Here is a 16,198-nt window from a genome sequence, read left to right on the forward strand (position 1 = left end):
ATGGAATGTTTCAAATTTGCATAGACACCCACAAACTAACATTGGCAAACTATCCAAGAAAATCTTGTCAGTGACATCTGTCTTCTTTGGAGGGTCAAGTTTAATGCCCAACTTGTCTCTTGGTTGGTAACATTATTTCATTAACCTCATTATTCTACTGCCTGCATATGGTCTTATTTTTATTTTTAAAGGGAATAAGTCAATGCCTTTCTCAGAGCTCCACTGTTCTCTTTTCCAAAGATGCTTACAGTGTGAGTCTATACATGTCTACTCAGGAGTAAGTCCCACTGCATTCATTGGGACTTACTCCCACTGTATAACATTGAAGCCTTAACAGTGCGATCCTGTGCATGCTTACTCAGAAGTAACCCCCATAACAGTCAATAGGATGTACTTTGTCGTAAGTGTGCGTGTGCGTTAGCTCTCCCAACGAGATTTCAGTGCACATTTTCCTTTTCACTGACAAAAAGAAAACAATCGCTTTCCCACCACACTGCTCACAGTAAAGAAAGATTCTAGCATCTTGGTCGGAAGTTCGGTCATTTTTACTAGTTAATTAATACCCTGTCCCTTTAAAGGACCCCACCGTTTAAATTTCTCCTTATTCAAGTTAATTACCCTGCAAATTATATTAGCTGCCAATCCCATCTCTCACTCTCACACCCCCAAAAAGCAGATCCCCAGAGGCAACTGCCTTCGGTGCCAAGTCGCTCCCCCCGCCCTCCCCAAATGCCAGAGCCCTGTAGGCTCAGGTAAAGCCCTAAGGTGCAATCTTCGGTAGGGTGCGATTATCTAGGAAAGCGATCCATAGATCCGGGGCTCCCCCCGCTCCAAATTCCATCACTCCCTGAACGGAAGAGGCTTTTTCGCTGTCTGAAATCCCCAGCCACCAAACGGGTGTCGCTGCCATCGCAACAGAAAAAGCCAACGCCGTGTGGACTCACGTAGGATCAAGAAGCGGCGTCTTCCCACAAAAATCTCGGCCACTTGGGGGGTGGGTGAGGTTAGGGGGAAGAGCCCTCGAAGCGAGGAATCAGCCCAGTCCGTGGCGCGAGCACCGTGTAAACAAAGGAAGAGCTCCATCTCGGTATCCCCATCTCGCCCGTGGGCAGGTAAAGAGAGGCTTACCTTATGAGGTTCTGCAAGCCTTGCTTGCTGGAATTCCGCCTCAGGATCGCGCTGGTCATGGTTGGGGAAATGAACCCGGGGCAGGCGCTGAACTCCTGCCTGCGCGGAAAGCCGCCTCCTCCTCCTCCCTTCTCTCCCTGCTTTTTAATAATCTCGTTAGATAGTGTGCGCGCTCTCCCTCTCTTTCCCTGTCCAGGAAGTTCTGCAGCTGGTTTCCTTTTGTTTCTCTAAGCCCCCCTATCCGCGTCTCCCCCACCCCCCAGCCCTGGTCTCTTCCACCTCCACGTTCTCCTTCTCAGACTACTGGAAATGTCAGGGAGAAGGAAAGCTTTCAGCTAGCTAGCAGAGGTGAATCCCCTCCCTTTCTCCCATCTGATTGCAGAATAAACTCAGGGGGAAGTTTAAACTGAATGGGACACTTCCCTGCTTCGTTAATAATTCATTGCATTTCTAGCCCACCGTATCCTCCAAGGATACATGGTCCTCTCCGCTCCGTATTTAATCCCCACAACAACCCTGTGAGGTAGGTTAGGCTGAGATGCAGTCACTGGACCAAGGTCACCCAATCAGCTTCATGGCCAAGTGGGGATTGGAACCCTGGCCTCCCAGCTCCTAGTCCAACACTCTCACCACTACACCACACTGGCTCTCATTCCTTTCCTCATTCATCTTTTGGTCTTTCTCTTTAGCTTCCACTTCCCATTTGTCTTCCCTTCCCTTTCTGATCCATTCAACGACCCCTAGCTGTTTCCCTATTATGTAATCACAAAGCAAATGTTTGCAAATCGATAGTATGAAGCCAGGCTGAAGGCATTTCTTAATAAGAGCTGAGCAAGTGACTGAAGATAAATTTATGTGGCTGCTAAAACACCTAAGAGGCAATCCAACTGAGCTCTGTTGAAAAAAACAGTGAAGCTATGGGCCAAATCTGCTGGTCCACTGTAGTCCAGTAAACCCCCATGGTATCAGAGTTTCCAAATACAGAAAACCCCACAGAAGGCACAATCATGTAGGATTTAGTGTGCAACTGGTGTGTAAATTGTTGCTGATGATAAGAGCTAGTGTGGTGTAGTGGTTAAGAGCAGTGGACTCGTAATCTGGGGAACCGGGTTCGCGTCTCCGCTCCTCCACATGCAGCTGCTGGGTGACTTTGGGCTAGTCACACATCTCTGAAGTCTCTCAGCCCCACTCACCTCACAGAGTGTTTGTTGTGGGAGAGGAAGGGAAAGGAGAATGTTAGCCGCTTCAAGACTCCTCTGGGTAGTGATAAAGCGGGATATCAAATCTTCTTCTTCTGGATTAAGCCAGTGGCCTATCTTGTTCAACAACGCATAGCAGCCAAACCACACAGTACTCTCCCAATGACTATTCAGAGGCATCCTGCCTCCAGCAGTGGAGGTAGAACACAGCCCTTGTGGCAAAGTGGCTGTTGATACCCTTATCCTTCTGGAATTTGTCTCATCATCTTTTTAAAGCCATCCAAGTTGATGGCCACCACTGGGAGCAAGTTGCATAGATTAACTAGGTGTTGTACTAAGAAGTGCTTTCTCTGATATGCTCTTAATTTGTCCAACACTGACCTTACTTGGATGTCCCTGACTTCTGAGTGTTATGAGAGACGGATTAACTTTCTCCACCATGCATAATTTTGTCTCTATCATGTCTCCTCCTACTTGCTTTTTCTCTGAACTTAAAAGCCCCAGATGTTATATTTTTCTTTCCTCACAAGGGAGTTGCTCCATCCCCTTGACCCTTTTCTTACTCTTTTCCAACTCTATGATACCTTTTTTTGAGGTGACAACATAGGAGAGAGCTCTGCTATATGTTCAACTAGTGCATGAGTGATGAGAAGCCACTGCTACTCATGGTTCCCCAGAGTCTGCTCACAAAGTGGAAAAAACCAAGTGTGCAACATCAGCTACAGGGAAGTTGCCCTAACGTGTGAGATGGGGCAATTTGCATTATTGTGTAATGAAAAAGCTAGAGGAAATTATAAAATACCCTCTCCCCACAAACCAAATCTTTCCAGTACAATCAATTTGATAGGGACGGTGAAAATAAGACAGGGTCATCAGAAAACTTTGGAGTGGAAAGGCAAGCACTTCCACATACAAATTTGCAGGCATAGATAGCAGAGTCACAGTAGCTCATTCAGGGACCGTGAACTTAGACTGGGCACCTTTTCTATATTACAGTGAGCCAGCCATACATCGAGGGCCCGTCCCCACAATAGTGTAGGCACTGCACCAAATCTGGTACCCTTTTGTTGCCCAACCATGATGAGACAGTGGAGCATCCAACAGGGGAGTACTGTCACATTTATGCCCTGCTTATAAGCTTCCTGGAGGCCCCCAACTGGTCACTGCAAGAAGCAGTGCGCTTTCTCGGTGCAGAGAAATTGTGCTACTGGGAACGGAAGAGCAGGGAGTATCCATCATTTCCCATGTACTTTACCTGCTGCATAAAGAAAAAGTCCTGTCTGGGCTCTTGTCTTGACCCGATCCACTCAGATGACAATTGGGCAAAAGCAAGAGGAAGATTTAGCCAGGCCAAGACAATGGTGGCTCTGTGTTGATAGGTGCCATGGTGAAGTTGCAAAGGAAAACAGCATTTCAATCTCTTGCTGATTTCTATTACAAGGAAGTCTTCAGCTAGATTATACTGGCCAATCAAGCCAACTATGCATTGACATCAGTGAAGAAGTGTTACGTAGGTCCTCTGTGTTCAGATACTTTAGGATCCACAGGGGCGCGGACTTATAAAAAATATGGGGGGGGGCCGGGAAAGCTCATGAATAATAAATAAGCTCATGAATATGCAGATAAAGTGGCGCCGCCTCCTCGTGAGCGAATAGGGGAGAGCGTACTGCGCCTATTAATCAGCTCCGAAGGAAATTGGGTGGAGCTTTTGCTCGGGAGGGAGGGCAGGAGGCATGCAGCCCGACCCTGTGCATTTTGGGCTGGGGGAGGGGTGGCGGTGGCGCTCTGCTGGAGGGGCGCCCGAGATTATTGGGGGGGCAGAGCCCCCCCAAACGATTTTTTGAGGGGGCTCGGGCCCCCTCAGGCCCCATGGAGTCGGCGCCTATGAGGATCCATCATGTGAGATGAGTGGTTCTAGATTGTAAAACGCTTTACGCATCTTCTCCCCATGTGAATCATTGGAACCGTAGTTCTGTGAGGAGAGGCTGGACATCTTGAAACAAATTCTCAGCACCCTCATTGAACTGAACTCCAACAATCCTTTAGCGAAGCCAGGACAGTTATTAGGGCTGCAAGTTTGTTTGTTTGTAGATATATCTGAAGTCCTCTGGTCCCTAAAGGAAAGCATTCCTAAGGGCTTTAAATGAGTTAATCTGGAGTGAGCAATTTAAAGGCTGAGGGCAAGGAGTCATAGCATCACTAGCCGGGACTGGAGCTAAATGGAAAAAAAATGGTCCAGTGGTTGGTCACCATGCTCTTATTATAGCCTGGTATGCAGCACAATTCATAGCAAACTGAGGAGGGGCAGAGAGGAATGTGAAAAGCTGACTTTGGTGACAAGAGGGAGGCTGGGAGCATGGTTGTTATAGGGGACAGGGTAAGCATGGGCAGGACAAGGCCACTCAGCTCAGTGGCCTTTACCAAAATGATTGCACAGGCAGCCCATCTGGGTATCACCGTTGTCCCCAATGGTGGGGACAATGTTCTGATGCAAGGGAAGACTGCATGTTGAAACCCCTGATTTACATGGATTGTAGTGACTGGATGTTTATAAAGGAAAATCAGCTCCCTGCAGGAGCACTGCACATGCCTTTCTCTGTGACTGCCCCCTCCAACACCTCACAGCTTCTCTTTCCTCTGCCCCCACCCTCATTCCTCAGGCATCATGTAAGTCTCAATCTGCAATGATATGATAGGTGAACACTTGTATGCTAGCAGATGAGTTTCCAAAGCTAATAGGGCAGTTAGGATCAAGGAGAAGGATCAGTCTGAGTGGCAGTAGGGAGGGGTGGGCAATGGTGAAAGCAGATGGAAGGAGAGAAAAGATAAGTTCTTCTGGGATTTTTGAGGAATGAGTCAGCCATTTAGGTGAGTAGATGCTGCAACAAATGGAGCTGTTTTAGTCCAAACGTTGGGTGAAAGATGCCCTGGCCTGAGCAGCAAATAATTCAGTGTCATAGCCATTAGACAATGGCTTGCTGGTCCCAAAGGTATGCTTATATTTGCCACAAGAGATGAAGAGTGTTACTCTTGCAGTGGTACCACTGTGACTTCCTGTGCTAGGAGTGTCCAAACTTTTTTCAAAGAGGGCCAGATTTGATGAAATGAACATGTGGGAGGGCCGTCCAAAAAGTTGTTGAGCTTTTTTAGGATTTTACCCCAGGAAATATACCGCCACAGGGGCCGGGGCTGGGTTAGGCCCCTGAAACAGACTTTGGAAACAGACTGTCCTATGCTGTGGTACAGCTGGCAGAAACTATTGTTACATAGAAAAGAGGGAGATGGAGCAAAGACACCCTACTTTATCCTCATCCCCTGCCCTCCCAATAGGGCTTCTTAAAATTTAGAACTGCCCAGTGATATGGGGTTATAATTTGTGTACACATCATGTGCTTCTACCACACACCTGTGCATTTCCCCCGTGTTACACACATGAGGAAAATGCATGGCATTTAGAAGCCAAGGAGTGGGAGAAAATCTTCAGAGCTGGAAATTTGACAGCACTAATGAGAAAGAGTGTTGTGTTACTTTCATGTTAGAAACATTGATGAATACTCTGCAGAGGAGTCTGGGGCTCTAAGGAAGCCTGGACTAAAGTACCATATTTTTCGCTCTATAACACGCACCCGACCATAACACGCACGTAGTTTTCAGAGGAGGAAAATCCGTAGGCATGCCACCCGTAGGCATTCCCTCCATAACATGCACAGACATTTCCCCTTACTTTCTAGGAGGAAAAAAGTGAGTGTTATGGTGCAAAAAATACGGTACATTTCACATTGTTATCAGTCACTTTTTACATCGCCTAGTATAATGAAATGTTTGCATGATCAGGATTTTTAAATTGCCCTTTCCCCCCTGTAACTACCCACTTTGGGTCTGGCTGCTATTTTTAAAAAGTCCTTCCTCCTGACCACCAAGAGAAGACCACCATCACAATCTTGTGACATGCAGAAGTGAATCAAGACTGCATTCTCCCAGCAGCCAAGAAGGGCTGTGATGAAGGATTGGACTCTGCTGACATTGCCATGAATGTCTCTCTGTTGTTACCCTCCATCCCACAAGGCTAGCCAGGTATTCACCTTAGCTTTCCCTGACCCATAAGACGATACATTTTACTGCTCGCATGTTTATGTACTGCTTAGAGATTTCACATACAGTGGTACCTCGGGTTAAGTACTTAATTCGTTCCAGAGGTCCATTCTTAACCTGAAACTGTTCTTAACCCGAAGCACCACTTAAGCTAATGGGGCCTCCTGCTGCTGCCGCGCCACCAGAGCACAATTTCTGTTCTCATCCTGAAGCAAAGTTCTTAACCCGAGGTATTATTTCTGGGTTAGTGGAGTCTGTAACCTGAAGCGTATGTAACCTGAGGTACCACTGTATTAAGCTGCTTAGAAATAATTTTAAATAATACAAAATAAAATAATATCCTTCTCATACATTGAGCTACCATCTCCTGCTGAAACATCCCATTGTCCTCTCTCTAGGCCCAGTCATGTATTAGTTAGGAATCTAAACAACTGTCATGATCACCACAGAAATGTCCCAAACTAGTAATGCACAGAAGCCCCTCAAACAGCCAAAACACACCTCAATACAAATTACAGGGGGAAACCTTATAATAGTCAGGCAACCCCCACAACTAAACAACCCCATGAAAAAGCTAAAAAACTTCATGTGAGGGGTAATGGGGCTATGATACACACACAGGCACCATGCTACAGATTTTAGGATTAGGACAAGAAGCAGTGGTAGATTTAGGCTTCTATTCAGCTAATGTTTACTTGAAGTAGACCCATTGAAATAACACTGTCTAAGTGTACCCCACACGAACTTACTCCAAAACAGGGGTGCAATGGGAATGAACTCCAAAGCAGGGGTATGTTGCACAGTAAACCATGCAGTGCAAACAGCCAAACTGAGAAGGGGGCCAGTTATCAGTTCACAAGAAAAGAGGAAGGGTTTAAAGGTAAAGAGAAATTTCAAGGGAGGAAGTGAATCAGTCTTTGTGGTGGGTGGGAGGGAGAGAGCCCCAGAGAGGGAAAAGGACACCAGCCTTCATTAATTACACAATCCTTTTGCTATGTGGGGCTGGTTGCAAAATCATCAGAAAGCTAAAACATGTTTGGCAAGAAGAGAGGAAAAAGTTCTAGCAAAAATCAGTTCTGGCTAGGCCTCCTTACAGAGCAGGATGGGCCTGCATACATATATATATGCACAGTATATAAGACCCCAGTATAAACGGATAGCAAAGCAGCCTGGTGGTAGTACATCTGTCACCTAGAAAGGAAACAGATACATTTAGGGTGCTTCTTGTGGAAGCAAATTTTGTTCTATTGCAAACAGGTTGTTTATATATTATTTTTCTGTGTGCAAGTTAGTTTCCACACATTTACCCTCCCCATTCATCTGTTCAATCCCCTGTGCTAATTTTTAGATTGTAAGCTCCATGGGGTAGGGACCTCTCCTCCTGTGCTCAGTAAATTGCAACACACAGTGATGGTGCCATAAAAATGACACCACCACCAAGGGTGTTATTTGCAATGGCCTCCACATGGGGCTGGGAAAATAGTTTTGACATTGAGTGGCTAACAAATGGCTAAAATAGCGAGTGTCCCCCCCTCCCCCATTTCAATGAGTGGTTACAGGTGGAGTGTCAATTCTAATCCATATTAAGTGTTGTGAGTGTGGGACTAGAAAGAGTAATTGTTCTGGAATAATTAACACATGTATATGTGCCATGTGTGATGATTTGGTTAGCTTGGCAGTGATGGGGAGTATGTGGCTCCTCCAGATGTTGGACACCAGCTCCCATCACCCTCTGCCAGCATGCCAGGGATGATGGAAGGAGGACTACACATTCCCCAACCCTGCTCTGAACAGAGCTGACAAATTACTCCGGGGAAAAGAGGGGATTTTCAGCTTCCTCTGGCTGAGCAAAGTGCTAGGTATTTCCTCAACGTGTATGGCGGTCCTTCTCAGATACGCATTGGAGCCATCACATTCTTCTGGCTAATATTTAACTTTTCTGTGTTTTCCATACTAGTTGATATCTATTCTTTTTCAAGGACATTTTCTCTTCTGTGTAATTTGCTAATCTGTTCTCTGTTTATAATTCTACCAATATATCTGCAGGCTCTGTACAATTCGTGAAGCAAAAATGAAAGTGGTACTACTGTAGATGGATCCACCACTGTACACTGTGATTTGCAGAACAACAACATCTCGCTTTATTGGCCAAGGGAGCCAGCGTACAGCTTCCGGGTCATGTGGCCAGCATGACTAAGCTGCTTCTGGTGAACCAGAGCAGCACACGGAAACGCCGTTTACCTTCCCGCTGGAGCAGTGCCTATTTATCTACTTGCACTTTGATGTGCTTTCGAACTGCTAAGCAGGGACCGTGCAACGGGAGCTCACCCTGTTGCGGGGATTTGAACCGCCGACCTTCTGATCGGCAAGTCCTAGGCTCTGTGGTTTAACCCACAGTGCCACCCGCGTCCCACACAAGATGTACCATGGCTTAATAAGCCAACTTAGTGTTATGCAAAAATGCTGCTCAGTACCTTAGCTGTGATTTGTTTACTGCCAATAAATCACATGAAACCATGATTTGTTTATGCTTACAAACCTTAGTTTGTTTAAACTATGACATAGTGTCAAATGTAAAGCTAGCACACTTTCTTAACCATGGTTTGCTTTGCCAGACAGACACCAGATGATCATTCAACTACAAAGGCTTGAGCCAAGAGCAGCTGGAAAGCAAACCAAACTCTGGAGAAATAAACCAAGGTTTGTCTGATCACCTGTAGGATTGCTCTTGTGTGATTCGTGTCTTGAACCACAGCTGGGGAAACTTTTTAAGCCCAAGTGCCACATTCCATCCTAAGCAACCTTTTAGGGGCCACTTGACTATCTTGGGTGTGGCCAGAGGCAAAAGTGGGCATAATAAGGAATATGAATTTTACCTATTTTCTATACAAGCGCTCCTACCCTCCATCCAGGCAAAAAGCATCAAAGAATGGTGCAAGAAGGGCTGATGAGGAATGTGGCCTGAGGAGAGTTCTGAGGGCCAAATGAGAAAGGCCTAAAGGGCCACATGTGACTCCCTGCCACTCTCAGACCTGAGGTTCCCCATTCTTGGCTTAAACAAACCAATAGTGTTACGTGTATACCAGACTGCCTTGTTATTGGTAAATTAAGATTTCTTAAAACTAAAGAAACCCATGGCACCTTGCTAGAGCAGAATCCCTCTGCAAGCAAGTTAAGATGAAGACACACTTTGCAAGAGGTCAGTTGCAAGTCAGCTAAGGCTGCCATACAAGACTGCATGCTCAAAATAACTGTATCACTGAGAGCAGCAGAGCCTTTGGCACGGTGGACAACTTTTCTTTTTTCTCTCCACGAATATATTGGAATATTCGGCTTTTGAAATCTACATCCCCTTATGGAAGTTTTGTAGAAACTGGAATTGGAAATTATTTCTTTTCCTAAAGATTGGACGTGCTGTAAAGATTTGCTAATTACACATGTCTATCGTCAGGGGGTAGGATCCCATTAAACACAATCCCTTTCATTTAACTAGGGCATTAGGTTAAAGGGCTGAGCGCTTCAAATGATAATCCCCATGAAACTAGAGCTTTAAGAGCTGTATCCCATCCTCATTCTTTCAACAGCACTTGTTTGCAAATACTGTTGCAATTCCCAGGCAGAACAGCTTGGTACTGGGGGCAAGTTTCAATCAAACTGTTACTAACCAAGGGCACAATCACATGAACAAATTCACATAGCCATAGGATTGCAAAAGTGGAAAGTATCTCAACTCATTACACTGAGATGCATTTCTCGATACCCAATAATCCCAGCAGATTACTCTGTATCTACAAAGCTATTGTGTTCCACGCAAAAGACACAGGGACATCATGCTTTGCAAGGAAAAAGCTTAATAAAATAAAGTCCGGTTAGTCAGTTCATAGTAAAGGGGAGAGGAAGACAGCAGGTATGAGTGAGGTATAGCAAGACAGATGTTCCAGCGATATATGCCTCAAACACATGATCTAGGAGTAAATTTAAATATGCAGGTATCACACATTGTACCACTTCGGTCTCTAAGCAGGACTGGCACAAGAGAGTTTTCTGCCTGATGCAAAATGGTGCCTCCTTCCCCGCTTCATTCCATGTATAAAAGTGGACTAGACCAGCATCAGAATCCTACCTCAACACTGTAGTACGCATATGATATGTTTGTATCAGCATAGAATTGTGGGTTTGTAGCTCAAGCAGACGCTGTGGGGTCCTCCTGAATATGATTTTTGTTTCACACTTGGATGCATAGTGTTGTCCCGGGAGGACTCAGTGACTCATCTCCTTTGGACAATGGAAGACTGGTTGCCCACAGGTGTTTCAATGTGTAAAATAGAGGAAGAACAGCAGTGTTTGCAAACCACCGAGAGATCTCTAATTTATCTCTAATTGCGAAGAACCGATGATTGTCAAGAAGAGAGTGAAGAGCCTGTCCAGAAGGTTCAGGAATTCCCCTTTGACTGTGGTAATGAAATAAGCCCACTGCAGTCCTTCTGTCATCTTGCAATGACCAGGTATACACAGGTGTGTTATGTTAGCCCCAGATAATAAAAAGACACAAACTACTGGAATGATTGGGGTATGACCTCCTCCAAATGCTACTTAGTATTCCAGCGCCTTTTGTTTTGCCAATGCCGTTGTGGATGTAATCCTTGCGTGTATGCCATAACAGTCCCCATGTGTACAAAATATGAATGTGCCCTTAAAAGCCTCTGTATTTATTAATATGATATCCAGTGGGCAACTTCTGCTTTAATCTCTGAATGCCTGGTGAAAACTTTTCTATGGCATCAAACTTCTGCAAGCAATTTAAAAAACATCTTTCATAAGAGCTAGCTGGTGGTCTCTGATTTGAAATTTTCACTTGGTGAACCATTTTCATATTTTTATGATATAGTGGGATAAAAATATTTCTTAATTGATTAATTAGCAATTGTTGGGGTACAGTTATGGAGCAGTGGGCAGGACAATTGCTGGGAGCAAGGTGTTCCTGTGCCCAGCTCAGATGCTTGCCTCCTGCAAAAAGTTCTGCATTCAGCAGCCACATTAGGCCCTAGTTCTGGAAAAGCCCGGAGAATGTGAAGAGAAACAGGAGCAGGGAGAGGAGGAAAGATAAGGAAAGGTTTATCAAAGAACCTTGGTGCCACTGAGGCTTGCAAATGTGGAGATTTTTTTTTAAAAAAATGAACCCCCTTTGAGAGTTCGCGTTGGCTAAATTACTGCAAGTGACTTTAGTTTGGGTCTGTGACAAATTGAGGTAGAGGGGAAAAACGCATACTTGTGGCCACTGCCCAGGCAGTCAGGAAAACTCAATGTAAATATTTTCATAGCAAGTCTGAACAGCTTTGTGCGGCCTGCGAGATGAGAATCAGTTTGTCCCTCAGCTCTCCTATGGAACTGGGAGAGAGGCATGAGAGGTGGAGAATTAGGATTTCAAGGCATATATTTCTCACCCCCTCAGACATTTCCTTCCTCTTTCCACAACCTCTACTCCATCAAACTTTGCCTGCCATGCCCATCCCTAGCCTAACATCCATCTTTGGAATTCTGGAATAAAGCTCCTGGTACCTCATCCAACTTGTGATGAAGCAACATGTTACATTTAATTTCTGACAGGCCCTTTCTTCCTTATGAAATCTATCCACTATGGTTTAGAGTTTTTATTACAGTACTCATTGCCTCGCTGATGGTTTTTCCTACCTGTCCTGTTAATATTTGGAGGGGGTATTCAAGTTTCCAAAATATTCAATTTTCATATCACATATATTAAAAAATAATTTCCTTTTCTTTGCTTCACAGTCAAGTAATCACCACCTCAATATTCTCTCTTTGTAGGCTTCTCCTCATTATTTCATCAAGATCAGGGGCGGCTAACATGTGGCAGGAATTTTTGGACCACAATTGCCATCAACCCCAGCCAGCATGAGACCAATGGCTGGGAATTAAGAGACTGTACTTATTAGGGTCTGTACAAAAGCTCAAATAAGCACACATCAATCAGGGTTGGGCCATTTGGTGTGGTCCATGCATTCATTCTCCTTGCTTTGCCATCTGCACAGCACTTAATTTATCTAGAAATATATTGTTTTCATTTAACTGAAATGTTAAGTGTCCCTTGTAAGATTTTCTATCTTATGCAGGCATAAAGTTCTGTAATATTTGGATCCCCTAAATCAGAGTTGGCCATTATGGACCCATCAGATGTTGTGAACTTCCACTTCCACCCAAGCTGGTCAGGGATGGTTGGAGTTCCTTCCTGTTTGCTTCCTCCTTTTTGTTTTACTTTGCTTTTGAAAGTGTTTGAAAGTGTTTTGTGTTTTCCTCTCTTTATTTGTATTTTCAGAACAGTTGGAAGGGGGTAGCATTTTAGTTGATTAAAAAAACAGATGTTTATAGTGTTTTTTTCTGATTGCATGGTTTTTAGAGAGAAGAAGCTTTCCTTTCAGAAGTTTGAAAGATAACTGGTATGCTTCTGCCATCTATGTTATGTGTATGTGATACATGAAAGTCAGATAAGAATTGCTATCACTTGCTTTCCAGAACAGGGACTGTATTGGTCTTTTGTACTCAAAAATGAACACAACAATCCTCTTTATAGTCATATCAAAACCAATAGACTTTCTTCTATGCAGAATTGGAATTTTTAACGTGAGGTCATCACAGTGAAAATTGAAGCAGTAGCTTTTATTTTGGATAAATCAATCCAGAGCATTTTTGTCTCTGGCACTGCTCATCATCAGGTCAGGCTCCGCCCACTGCCAACATGCACCCCCAGACCAATGACCCCCTGAGGAAATGTGGCCATCAGCAGAAAAAATGCTTGTCTATCTAACCTTTTTTTTAGAGTGCACACTTTTGAGGCATGGGTTCTGTTCGGCTCTGTGTTCTGTGCAGCACCGAGCATGCTTTCACTAATTATATGATAAATGATAATGGTAGCAATATCATGTATATGATGTACTGAACATGCTCAGAAAGAGATCTCATGAAGAGTTTGCAAAGCAAATTAGGCTCACAGATTGATCTTTATCATGCTGGAGTGAGGAAACCCTTCTGTTTACTTGGAGGGCCACATTGTCCTTGAACCTCAAAAGTCATTCTGTTGATTTAGTTTCGAAAGATCGTCCTGTAGATGAGTCACTCCTTTGGACCCCATTTTTTCAAAGTTAGGTAAGATTAAGGTGGCGTAAGGTTACCAGGGAGTTGCTGTAACTTTAGTGAGGACAGTGTCCCTCAGGAGCTTCCAAACTTGCATTCAGCCCAAGCATTACCACCGCTATTGGGGCAAAAGTACAGGAGCAGCATAGAATCATAAAGTTGGAAGGGATCATGAGGATCATCTAGTCCAACCTTCTGCAAACACTCAGCTTAATCACGTTGTTGACAGCTAGATGCAGCCACTACCTTGGCACAGCAAGGAACACAAGGGAAATTCTTAAGCAGCTGGTGCAAGCCTCCTTAATGTCTAATCCAGGGGTCAGCAAGGTTTACCACGCCTGGGCCGGTTCACTCCAGCGGAGATCCCTCCGTGGGCTGGATCACACGTGCGGTTGCAATTTCCGGTGTCGGCGTCTGCACAGATGCGATTTTTGGCATCTCAGCCTGCGCAGACGTGATTTCTGGCACTGCAGGAGCGAGTCCCCGCACTGTGCTGGTTTAACACAGTGCACGGGGACTCGCCGAGTGGGCTGCTCAGTTCGGGGGTGGCTCGTGGGATGGTTAAACAACCCCCATGGGGCACTTGTGGCCCATGGGCCTTAGGCTGCCTACCCCGTCCTAATCCATCCTTGTTAATTCCTTGTGGGTGATTGAGGTGTGGGACAGGGCAGACTCCATGTGCCTTTCCTAAAATATTCCAAGGAAGGAGTATAATACCTTGTTACTGAATAAGTCCATGAATTTGCTCTGAAAAAGTAGGAGAGGGGGGTAAGGAATCCATCCGTTTTTATTATTTTATTCATATGCCCTGAAAAAGTAGAGGGAAGATCCACCCCCTTTTACCAAGTTTCAGCCATTGTAGCTGAACAGCAAAGAACTTGAAAAGTGCTAAAGGTTATCTAATCCACATTAAGTGATCTTGTCAACAAGACCTCAAGAGATGCAGGAGATAGGAAACTGTTTTCTTTCTTTCTTTAGGAAAACAGGAACCGCTTTATGGCAGATATAACAGCACAGCCACAAATTGTGCTTTCTGAAATTAAGATTCCCCTTTGGAAGTGAGTCAGAAATGGAGAGTTTGCCAACAAGCTATAATTTTTCTCCAGAGATCCAGAGCAGCCACCACATGCACTGTCTTTAATGAAAACTCCCATCTGTGGGACAAGAGCTACCTTTCTCTCTCCCTCTCATCATCTCATGTATGAAAATGGGAAAGAACATATTTTCCACACAGTTTGGAGCAGGCTTCCTCAACCTCGGCCCTCCAGATGTTTTGAGACTACAGTTCCCATCATCCCTGACCACTGGTCCTGCTAGCTAGGGAGCATGGGAGTTGTAGGCCAAAAACATCTGGAGGGCCGAGGTTGAGGAAGCCTGGTCTGGAGTGTTATAAAACGAATCACACATATGGGTGTTTAGAAACAGACCAGAAAAACATACTGGAAGCTTATGGATCACAGAAAATTTCTGTGATATTAGCATTTATACAAACAGATTGTACTGACACAAACCACAAATGAACAAACATGCAGGTTGTTGGAACAAAGATCATGGCAGCTTCACTCTTCCCCCACTCCCCCTGCTACTACGCTACCTGGGGCTAAGCCATGGTTTGGCTGAGCATAATGTCTGAGCCTGGCCTCAGGGTTTGTCTCACTTCAGATAAACTGTGAGTCTAGGTTCAGAAATACCGCTAAGCCAAACAATGGCTTAGCCCAGGTTAGCAGGGGGACTGGGGGAAGAGTGAGAGTAAGAGTCACAACTGTTGCTGCACCCAGTTTTGACTCTGGTTCCACCCACCACTGGCATGCAGCCCATGGAAAGTTGTCCATGGGGAAATTTGACCCTTGGGCTGAGAACAGTTTCAGACCCCTGCCCTAAGAGATGTTTTTCCCCATGGCAGGACCAAAGTGATGGAATCTGGTGCCAGGGACCATATGTCGTGAAAGTGGACAGTATATGTTAGTATGCTAATTTTCTCAGAACAATTTTCCTTCCTTCCTTCCTTCCTTCCTTCCTTCCTTCCTTCCTTCCTTCCTTCCATTCATTTTTACATGAAGTGAACCAAAATGAAAGTGAGAAGCTGGATAAGGAAATTATTGTTGTTATTTGTAGGGAGGGACTTGTTTCGTGCTTTCTGATCAATAAAACCATAAGCTACCAACAACACTAACAAAGTGTTTCATTGGGAAACTGGAATCTGTCCCATAAATTCTCTGGATGCTGCAGTGATCAACTGCTGACAGATTCTGCCCTCCTCCCACCTTATTTTACTGTTAAATGCCACCCCAGTCTCTGAGCAGTGCAAGATTCTAGGAGTTACTGGTGCTTACCCAGGTTTTGGTTTCCCTGGAATGAGGGGCAGCAGAGACTGTGGTGTCTTTAGGATATATGGCTTATTTACACACACATATATAATATATGGAAGTGGGAGCTGGACCATAAAGAAGGCTGATCACCGAAGAATTGGTGCTTTTGAAGTATGGTGCTGGAGGAGACTCTTGAGAGTCCCATGGACTGCAAGAAGATCAAACCTCTCCATTCTGAAGGAAATCAGCCCTGAGTGCTCACTGGAAGGACAGACCCTGAAGCTCCAATACTTTGGCCACCTCATGAGAAGAGAAGACTCC

The 16,198-nt window shown here is 44.9% G+C and overlaps 1 protein-coding gene and 1 long non-coding RNA gene across 5 annotated transcripts in view; one reads left to right on the top strand and one right to left on the bottom strand.

The window, feature by feature from the left end:
- LSP1 (lymphocyte specific protein 1) overlaps positions 1 to 16,198 on the bottom strand; it is a 74,854-nt gene that overhangs the window by 47,068 nt on the left and 11,588 nt on the right. The window contains exon 1 of one of the 3 annotated variants that reach the window (XR_014522334.1): positions 1,129 to 1,841. The exons of 1 other annotated variant lie outside the window; for it this stretch is intronic. Coding sequence is in view for 1 of the 2 variants with exons in the window: in XM_083488741.1 (XP_083344867.1) it covers positions 1,129 to 1,187 (59 nt within the window). In the remaining variant the exon portion in view is untranslated. Of the gene's footprint in view, positions 1 to 1,128; positions 1,866 to 16,198 lie in introns of those variants that run through there. One more of the 3 variants, XM_083488741.1, reaches the window with a different exon arrangement.
- Positions 5,076 to 8,648, top strand: LOC310704080. Of its 2 annotated transcripts, none has more exons than XR_014524557.1 (3): positions 5,076 to 5,195; positions 6,228 to 6,401; positions 8,466 to 8,648. It is a non-coding gene; the product is annotated as an uncharacterized lncRNA (long non-coding RNA). The 2 variants fall into 2 exon arrangements; XR_014524558.1 differs by lacking the exon at positions 8,466 to 8,648 and adding an exon at positions 7,179 to 7,292.

Source organism: Podarcis liolepis (assembly GCF_965112155.1).
Source record: "Podarcis liolepis genome assembly, chromosome: 1".
Taxonomy (NCBI): domain Eukaryota; kingdom Metazoa; phylum Chordata; class Lepidosauria; order Squamata; family Lacertidae; genus Podarcis; species Podarcis liolepis.